The 10,570-nt window shown below is 36.8% G+C and overlaps 1 protein-coding gene across 2 annotated transcripts in view; it reads left to right on the forward strand.

The window, feature by feature from the left end:
- LOC136043062 (uncharacterized) overlaps nucleotides 1-8,956 on the forward strand; it is a 60,083-nt gene extending 51,127 nt beyond the window's left edge. For both annotated transcript variants that reach the window (XM_065727965.1, XM_065727966.1), the window contains one exon: nucleotides 4,695-8,956. In XM_065727965.1, coding sequence (XP_065584037.1) covers nucleotides 4,695-4,823 — 129 coding nt within the window. In that variant the 3' untranslated portion in view covers nucleotides 4,824-8,956. The remainder of the gene's footprint in view (nucleotides 1-4,694) is intronic.
- Nucleotides 8,957-10,570: the final 1,614 nt, after the last annotated feature.

Below are 10,570 nucleotides of genomic sequence, written 5' to 3' on the forward strand. Positions count from 1 at the left end.
TAGTTGGGAGAGGGGTTAATTCTGAAAAATTAGAGAAAATTAGGTATTTTTAACTTACGAACGAGTGATCTGATCTCAATGAAATTTGATGTTTAGAAGGATATCGTGTCTCAAAGTTCGTATTTTACATCCTGACCGGATCTGGTGACATTGGGGGAAGTTTGGGGTGGGGGAACCTAAAATCATGTAAAACGCTTAGATTGGAGGGATCGGGATGAAACTTGTTGGGAAAAATAAGCAGAAGTCTTACATACGTGATTTAAATAATTGGAACGGATCCGCTCTATTGGGGGGGGGGCTAATTCTGAAAAATAAGAAAAAATTACGTATTTTCAATTTTCGAAGGAGTGATCGGATCTTCATGAAACTTCATATTTAGAAGATCCTCGTAACTCAGATCTCTTATTTTAAATCTTAACCGGATCAAGCGTAATTGGGGGGGGGGGGCAGTTTGGGGGACCGGAAATCTTAGAAAATACTTAAAGCGGTGAGATCAGGATGAAACTGGATGGGAAGAATATAAACCTGTCTAGGATACGTGACTGACATAACCGGACTGGATCTGCTCTCTTTGGTATAATTGGGGGGGGGGTAATTTTGAAAATTGAGGTATTTGTAACTTACGAAAGGGTGACCAGATCTTAATGAAATTTGATATTTAGAAGGATTTTCTGCTTTAAAGTTCTAATTTTAAATTCCGACCAGATCCTGTGACATTGGGGGAGTTGGAGGGGAAAACCGGAATTCTTGGAAAATATGAAAATTGGGGTATTTTTACCTTATGAATAGATTATCGGATCTTAATGAAATTTGATTTTTAGAAGGAATCCATGTCTCAGAGCTCTTATTTCAAATCCCGACCAGATCTTTTGACATTGGGGGGAGTTGGAGGGGGAAATCTTGGAAAAATACTTGGAGTGGAGGAATCGGGATGAATTTTGGTGGATAGAATAAACAAATGTCCTTGATACGTGATTGACAGAATCGTACTGGATTTGCTCTCTTTGGAGGAGTTTGGGGGAGGGGTTCACTGATTTGGCGAGTTTGGTGCTTCTGGACGTGCTAGGACGATGAAAATTGGTTGGCGTGTCAGGGAGCTGCACAATTTGACTTGATAAAGTCGTTTTCCCAGATTCGACCATCTGGGGGGCTAAAGGGAGAGGAAAAATTAGAAAAAATTAGGCATTTATAACTTAAGAGTGGGTGATCGGATCTTAATGAATTTTGATATTTAGAAGGACATCGTAACTTAGAGCTCTTATTTTAAATCCTGACCGGCATTAGGCCTCTTATTTTCCTTTTTAAATCAATCTATTGATTCATAGAATTTTGTTAGAGCTCATACCATATGATCTCTTGGCTTTTAGCTCTTCTCACCTCGTCACAAGTGCCATATGAGCTCTTAGCTCTTGGTTTTATGGCACTTGGTATTAACCAAGAGACATAGCAATCGCAAATTCTGTCGGTCTGTCGGTCCTGGTTATGCTACTTTAGGCACTTCCAGGTAAGCTAGGACGATGAAATTTGGCACGCATATCAGGGACCGGACCAGATTAAATTAGAAACAGTCGTTTTTCCGATTTGACCATCTGGGGGCGAGTGGGGGCCCGATAATTGGGAAAAAATAGAAAAATTGAAGTATTTTTAACTTACGAACGGTTGATCAGATCTTAATGAAATTTGATGTTTGGAAGGATATCGTGTCTCAGAGCTGTTATTTTAAATCCTGATCGGATCTGGTGACATTGGGGGGGGGGGGGGGGGTATACGGGAGGGGGAAACCTAAAATCTTGGAAAACACTTAGAGTAGAGGGATCGGTATGAAACTTGGTGGGAAAAATAAGCACAAGTCCTAGATACATGATTGACATAACCGGAACGGATCCACTCTCTTTGGGGTAGTTGGGGGAGGTTAATTCTGAAAATTTAGAAAAAATTAGGTATTTTTAACTTACGAACGGGTGATTGGATCTCAATGAAATTTATCATTTAGAAGGATATCGTGTCTCGGAGCTCTTATTTTAAATCCCGACCGGATCCGGTGACATTGGGAGGGGGAGTTGAGAGGGGGAAACCTAAAACTTGGAAAACACTTAGAGTGGAGGGATCGGGATGAAACTTGGTGGAAAAAATAAGCACAAGCCCTAGATACATGATTGAAATAACCGGAACGGATCCGCTCTCTTTGGGGTAATTGGGGGGGGTGGTAATTCTGAAAAATTAGAGAAAAACAAGGTATATTTAACTTACGAACGGGTGATCGGATCTCAATTAAATTTGATAGTTACAAGGATATTGTGTCTCAGAGCTCTTATGTTAAATCCCAACCGGATCTTGTGACATTGGGGGGGGAGTTGGGACGGGGAAACCTAAAACTTGGAAAATACTTAGACTGGAGGGATCGGGATGAAACTTGGTGGGAAAAATAAGCACAAGTCCTATATACATGATTGACATAACCGGAACGGATCTGCTCTCTTTGGGGTAGTTGGGGGGGGGGGGTTTACTTATGAAAAAGTAGAAAAAATTAGGTAATTTTAACTTACGAACGGGTGATCGAATCTCAATGAAATTTGATATTTAGAAGGATATCATGTCTAAAAGCTCTTATTTTAAATCCCGACCGGATCTGGTGACATTGGGGGGAGTTTGGGGTGGGGGAACCTAAAATCATTGAAAACGCTTAGATTGGAGGGATCGGGATGAAACTTGGGGGGCTACAAATTAGCAGAAGTCTTAGATACGTGATTTACACAATTGGAACGGATCCGCTCTATTGGGAGGGGGGGGGGTTAATTCTGAAAAATCAGAAAAAATGACGTATTTTTAACTTACGAAGGAGTGATCGGATTTTCATGAAACTTCATATTTGAAAGTACCTTGTAACTCAGATCTCTTATTTTAAGTCTCTACCGGATCCAGCGTAATTGGGGGGGGGGGCAGTTGGGTGGACCGGAAATCTTAGAAAATACTTAAAGCGGTGAGATCAGGATGAAACTGGATGGGAAGAAATAAAAACCTGTCTAAGATACGTGACTGACATAACCAGACTGGATCTGCTCTCTTTGGTGGAGTTAGGGAGGGGGGTAGTTTTGAAAATTGAGGTATTTGTAAATTACGAAAGGGTGACCAGATCTTAATGAAATTTGATATTTAGAAGGATATTGTGCTTTAAAGCTCTAATTTTAAATTCCGACCATATCTTGTGACATTGGGGGGAGTTGGAAGGGGAAACCGAAATTCTTGGAAAACGTGAAAATTGGTGTATTTTTATCTTACGAATAGGTGATCGGATCTTAATGAAATTTGATATTTAGAAGGATATCGTGTCTCAAAGCTTTTGTTTTAAATCCCGAATGGATCTGGTGACATTGGGGGGAGTTTAGGGTGGGGGAACCTAAAATCATGGAAAACGCTTAGATTGGAGGGATCGGGATGAAACTTGGTGGGAAAAATAAGCAGAAGTCTTAGATACGTGATTTACATAATTGGAATGGATCCGCCCTATTGGGAGGGGTTAATTCTGAAAAATTAGAAAGATGACGTATTTTTAACTTACGAAGAAGTGATCGGATCTTCACGAAACTTCATATTTAGAAGGACCTCGTAACTCAGATCTCTTATTTTAAATCTCAAACGGATCTAGCGTAATTGGGGGCAGTTAGGGGGACTGGAAATCTTAGAAAATACTTAAAGCGGTGAGATCAAGATGAAACTGGATGGGAAGAATAAAAACTTGTCTAAGATACGTGACTGACATAACCGGACCGGATCTTCTCTCTTTGGTAGAGTTGGGGGGGGGTAATTTTGAAAATTGAGGTATTTGTAACTTACGAAAGGTTGACCAGAGCTTAATGAAATTTGATATTTAGAAGGATCTTGTGCTTTAAAGCTCTAATTTTAATTTCCGACCAGAATCTGTGACATTGGGGGGAGTTGGGGGGGGGAACCGGAATTCTTGGAAAACGTGAAAATTGGGGTATTTTTATCTTACGAATAGGTGATCGGATCTTAATGAAATTTTATATTTAGAAGGAATTCATGTCTCAGAGCTCTTATTTCAAATCCTGACCATATATTTTGACATTGGGGGGAGTTGGAGGGGGAAACCTTGGAAAACAGTTGGAGTGGAGGAATCGGGATGAAGCTTGGTGGATAGAGTAAGCAAATGTCCTTGATACGTGATTGACGGACCCGTACTGGATTTGCTCTCTTTGGGGGACTTGGGGGGGGGGTCAGTGATTTGGCGAGTTTGGTGCTTCTGGACGTGCTAGGACGATGAAAATTGGTAGGCGTGTCAGGGAGCTGCACAAATTGACTTGATAAAGTCGTTTTTCCAGTTTCTTCCATCTGGGGGGGCTAAAGGGAGAGGAAAAATTAAAAAAAATTAGGTATTGATAACCTACGAGTGGGTGATCGAATCTTAATGAATTTTGATATTTAGAAGGACATCGTGACTCAGAGCTCTTATTTTAAATCCTGACCGGCATTAAGCCTCTTATTTTCCTTTTAAATCCATGTATTGATTCATAGAATTTTGTTAGAGCTCATACCATAATATCTCTTGGCTCTTAGCTCTTCTTGCCTCGTCACAAGTGTCATATGAGCTCTTAACTCTTGTTTTTTTTTTTTTTAAGTGTACCCAAAAAGTGCACATAAATTCTTAATTGTATATTTATATATATTTTTTTCAGGAGTTAATGAACATGGTGTACACACTGCGGCAGCGATTGAAAGATAGAGATGAATATATATCAACAATTGTCTTGCGATGCATGGAAAAATGCCCACTTATACTTGAAAGCCCATTGGTGAAAAATTAAATTCCTGGAAAATACTGTTTTCGCTATTCGTCAAAAATCCAATTCGTTTTGTTTTCAGTTGGAATCGTCTTTTGTCTTCCTCATTGTATTCTGCCAAAATTCTGATTACTTTCTGGGTTTTTTTTTTGCATTACTTTTATAGAGCATGCATCACTAAGTTCGTTGCTAAATTTTTAAAAACGTTGTGAAATTCACGGGCTGCCATTTCTTGGATCCCATTGGACGACTCTTTTGCTTGTGTATAATCTAATTTGAAAAGCTCAAGGATTGTAATTATCCTTATGAGAGGGAGAAACTATTCCAAAAATGTACAGACAGTGTGTTATAATAGGTCGACAAATATTGCTTTCGTGTACCACCATGAATGAATTACCGTACGTGCCTATAGCTGATTATATTCTGACCATCTGTTTTCTTCTTTCTATCATTCTTTTTTTTAAATTTCAACTTTCCAAGGCTAGTGTTGATTTGAGGGATGTCAAATAAGCCAATTCATTTGCTGCTGTGCAGAAAGATATGAAAATAGTAGCTTTCTTCTTTCATTTTGATTTACAGATATTAAAATCAAATGTTTTGCATTATAATCAACCTCCAATTTGGTCTATTGCTGTTTTTTTTTTTTTTTTTTTAACTTAAGCTTAAATTCTTCTTTTGTTTGGTTCCTAAATACGCCAAATTAACTACAGACTGTCTGCGTTAACTTATATATATATATATATATATATATATATATATATATATATATATATATATATATATATATATATATATTTAATTTAGTGCTTTTGCAAGGATGCCAGTACAACGTGAACATTATTAAAACTTATTGTGTCCGAAAAGACACATGGAACTGAAACTAGAGAAAATTATCGTCATTAATATTTTTTTTTTTTTTTTTTTTTTTTTGTATTTGACTCGCCAAAAAACATCAAAATTCAGTGCTACTTTTAGACAAGAAATGTGAAGTGATTGAATTCATAGAAAAAAAAAATACATAGGTACTTATGGGGATAACTTGTAATCCCATTTGCTATCCCCTGCGGCTTGTTTTAGTTTTAGGTGAAATCTTTTATTATCGAACTTCTCGGCATGATACATAATATAAATAAGTACTTGAGTCTAACTTCCTGATCTGAAAGATTATTTTTGCTTGGGATTTGCCCGGTAATTTTTACTGACTGACGTTATGATAAGTGCAAATCGAAAGCTTCGAAACACAACTTGTGTTTGATATTGTAGTATAAGCCTTTGTGGAAAATGGAAGCAATCGAAAGTCGAAAAAATTTCCATTTTCCACCGTTACTGTTATTATTACGGCAGACTTGCCCGACAGATTCGTTGCTCAGGCCATAAAAGGCTCGTCGCTTCCTTTCGGTTCCCCTCCTCAATAAACTAATTAGTTGTAGGTTCACTAATATTTAGTTCCCCCATCCTTAGCATACTTTGCTGTATATAGGTGCCGTACAATACTATCTTTAATTATGTCTTTCCGCTCAACATCCGATGCATGGAGTATCTCCTGGCGGTATCTAAGCCTGGAGAGACATTCCTCTGTCAGATAGCTTCTTGTTTCCATGACCTCCTCACATCTCTTACAAACTGGGCAATCAACCCTTTCTATTTGGGTGAAATGATTTCGGATATTCATTGTAGCTATAATTTTTTCAAGCATGGACCGTAAAGCACTTTGACTGGTTAGTTAACAAATATGAAGATTTAATATTTCATCGAAATGTTGTATAATGTGTAGTTGGCGGTGACTGAAAACACCTCCAGACGAGGCTTCCACCACCGATCTCCCGAAATAATATTTTTACAAGTTTTGCCACAGTTGCCTGTTTGTTTTTAGATTTGTCCCCGTTTCCTATATTAATTTCTGTGTATGTTCTTAATGCAAACAAACTACTTAAACTGTCTCTTTAACTTATACAGACACAATATTTTTACTTCTATTGTTTTTTAAATAATCAATAACAATAGAGATGGCTGCAGCGTCGCAATTGCTAGCAAAAGCTTTGCTTCGTCAGCTTCGTTTCCCTCTACTCTCCTCGCTCACCATGGTCGTCGACAGCCTTAGCCTTCAAATGGCAAGATTATTCTGTAAAACTTACTCGTTTCGAACTTGATTAGATTACCTTATTTTTTTCATGGTATAAACACAAACTTTCTTGATTCTATTTATATAGATTAAATGTTTAAATTTCTTCTCTTTACTAATTTTGGAAACAAGACATTTAAAAAAAAAATCGGTTTTGGTTGTTATTTCTGGCTTGTAAACTGGATACTTATTTACGTTTATTGTCGTTGAAAATCTACTTAAACTTTTTTCCTTTACTTTAGGATATAATTCATTTTTTTTCGTGATGTATGAATGTATATTATTGTTATATTTGCTTGTTATTTTTTTGTGGTCATCTTTCGAGCCCTTTTACACTAATTGCATAGTTGCAACCTTTCTGTGGACAGTCCTGTAGCCATTACCCTCGTAGGCCAAATTTGTATATAGAATACACTGTGAAGCGTCAATAAAAGCTTATTATCTAACGAGAGAAGTCATTGAAAAAAACGATGTTCTTAGCTTCTGATTGAAGTTCGAAGACACAAAGGTTCTCAGAGGGGAGAAAAGAAAGGCATCTCTTGCTCCCCCCCCCCCCCGTCATGATACGTGGTTAGGATAGATTTTACTATTAAACAAGCGACGATATGATAAATCTTACATGTTGGCAAATACAGGTCTCAAATAAATCTACCTCGGTAAGAATCAGCCCCAAATAAATAGTGCTACTTAAATTTTTCTTTTGTATCGAAAATATGGTTTGATTTGTAGGAACTTGTTTGATGAGGGCGGGGGGGGGGGGAAATTTGTCAAAACTCCTAAGAACAGGTGAAATATGAAAATTGTAAGCAGTTATTAGGGAAAAAAACGCTTAAAACTCATGAAATTTAGAGAGGTCGACCCTCCCTACGGACCTGGGTGCTTGAGCGTTAAAATCAATTGCCTTAAAGTTTAAATTTATGACCTAGTTTGTAACGCCTTTGCTTTTAAATATATTTCGCTGAAGAAAAATTTGGATTGCCTTTCTGCAAACCAAACTTGGACTCCTTTCAAGACCAAATCGTAACTACTTTCCCTTTAAAAATTCTGGCAGGGTGACATGAGGCTCAGATGTATTTGGGTTGAAGTTAATAGGGCTTCGTGTTGTGAGTTAGGGGTGTACATAACTGGATTTGAGTTTTTGGTGCACTAAAATATGACTCAATAAAAGTAAACGCCTAGACTCAGGAAAAGCAAATGGATTAAAAGAGAGTATGTAAAAGTCTTAATGAACAATTACATATTTTTAGGTGCAAAAAACTAAATATTCAAAGCTAGCAGTTAAGAAATCGCCATAACTTGAGCTTTTTATATTCATTGACAACTAGGCTTCAGATTATTTCTTAGATTTAACGAAACAAAATGATTAACAGCGGGATAAATATCGTTCATATATTTACTAATCAGCGGAAGCGTTTGGCGTCATAATTTTTTAGATTTTGATTTTATCTTCGAATGTAAAAAAAAAAACAGGACCTCTTTCTTTTTTCTTTCCTTTCATTTTTTTTTCCTAGGGGTGTAAAATAACAAATAAAGTTAGAAAGTTTACACTGTTGCCAAGTCGGTGCACTTTCTTGAATTACTTGATAATATAGCATAAAGATAATAAAACTGGAAATAAAGGTTCTAACCAATGTTGGAGAGTAGTGATCCGTTGTCCCGATAATCCCGTTCCGATTGATAATCCCTTTCTGATGCCTCAGATGCATCCATCAATTTCTAAGTTGGTTTAGTTATCGATTAGTTAGTGTTTACTCGATGGCTCACATTTGTGGTTTCCTTGTCAAAACATACTGATTTTTTCACTATCAATTTCGGAGTTATTTGCTCGTTTTGTGTGGATTTTTTTTTATAATTTTATTCCTGGAGTTGCTTCATTTATTGTGCACAATTTGCTTATGAAATTGTCAAAACTTCCACATTCCTGTCAGAATTCCATTCATAACAAAAGGTTCAGGGTGTGTGCCAAATTCAGTGTTATGGTGCCTCATATTGTACTTATTATTTCTGTTGGATCAAATAAATAACTAAAATCTTATTTTCCTCTTTTTTCTCTTTGTAACTTTGTATGCTTAGATGTTTTCAGTAAGAAGCTAATGCTACTGCCCAAGCTGACTTGGTTTCCGTGGGAAGAATATAAAAGGTACATTTCCCAGGCACTTGTTGAGGAACTTATTCTCGAAGCATGCTTACATAAACACTAAGTTTTGCTAAATTAAATAAAAAAAACAAGTTTTTTGAAATGAAAGTAAGGAGTGATATTAAAACTTAAAACGAACAGAAATTACTACGCATATGAAAGGGGCTTTTCCTCCTCGACACCCCGCTCTTTACGCTAAAGTTTTTTATTGTTTTAAAAAGTAGAGTTGCGAGAAAGAATCAAACTTTAGCGCAAGGAGCGGGGTGTCGAGGAGGAAAATCCCCTTTCATATACGGAGTAATTTCTGTTCGTTTTAAGTTTTAATGTCGCTCCTTACTTTCATTTCAAAAAACTTGTTTTTTTTATTTAATTTCTGAAAGTTTTTGAATTAATGCTTGTCTGATTTTGGCTCTCCGTACATAAATTATTAAAAAGAAATTTGCATATTAATTCTTTTTTTGGCTAAATGGCTTTCTCTTAGTTTTGATCAGACGATTTTGAGAAATAAGGGGTGGGGAAGGAGGCCTAGTTGCCCTCCAATTTTTCGGTTACTTAAAAAGGCAACTAGATCTTTTAATTTTTAACGAACGTTTTTATTAGTAAAAAATATATGTAACTTAAGAATTAACTTCTTATATTTTTGATTATATATGAGGGGGTTGGTCCCTTCGTTAATACCTCGCTCTTCACACTAAATCTTGTTTTGTCCCAATTCTTTAAGAATGAGCCCTGAATCAGAAAGGCCGTTGAATAAATAGTTGAAATTACTTAAAAAAATTTTAGCATAAAGAGCGAAGTATTTATCTCCTCCTAAGTACCTCACTCTTTATGCTAAAATATTTTTAGAGCCCCTCATATGCGTAATAATCTCTGTTCGTTTTAAGTTTTAATGCTTCTCCTTACTTTCAATTGAAAAATCTTTTTCAGTGTTTTTTTTTTTTTTTAATAGTAATGCTAGAAAATCCTGCGCCCTTTTCATTGAATTTCTCTTCCCCCATGAAATATTCCTCCAAGGAAAGATACTCCCATATAGCCCCTCCCCTGAACCCCACACCCAAACCAAAAAATCCCCCTGATAACGTCGGTACACTTCCCAGTAACCATTACTGTATGTAAACATTGATCAAAGTTTGTAACTTGCAGCCCCTCCCCCAGGGACTGTGGGGGGTAAGTCATCCCCAAAGACATAGTTATTATGTTTTTCGACTATGCGGAACAAAATGGCTATCTCAAAATTTTGATCCGTTGACTTTGGGATAAAAATTAGCGTGGGAGGGGGCCTAGGTGCCCTCCAATTGTTTTGGTCACTTAAAAAGGGCACTAGAACTTTTCATTTCCGTTAGAATGAGCCCTCTTGCAACACTCTAGGACCACTTGGTCGATACGATGACCCCTTGGAAAAAAAACAACAAAAAAACAAATAAACACGCACCCGTGATTTGTCTTCTGGCAAAAAATACGAAATTCCACATTTTTGTAGATTGGACCTTGAAATTTTTCTATAAGGTTCTC

The sequence above is a fragment of the Artemia franciscana genome, unplaced genomic scaffold (genome assembly GCF_032884065.1).
Source record: "Artemia franciscana unplaced genomic scaffold, ASM3288406v1 Scaffold_289, whole genome shotgun sequence".
In the NCBI taxonomy this organism is placed as follows: domain Eukaryota; kingdom Metazoa; phylum Arthropoda; class Branchiopoda; order Anostraca; family Artemiidae; genus Artemia; species Artemia franciscana.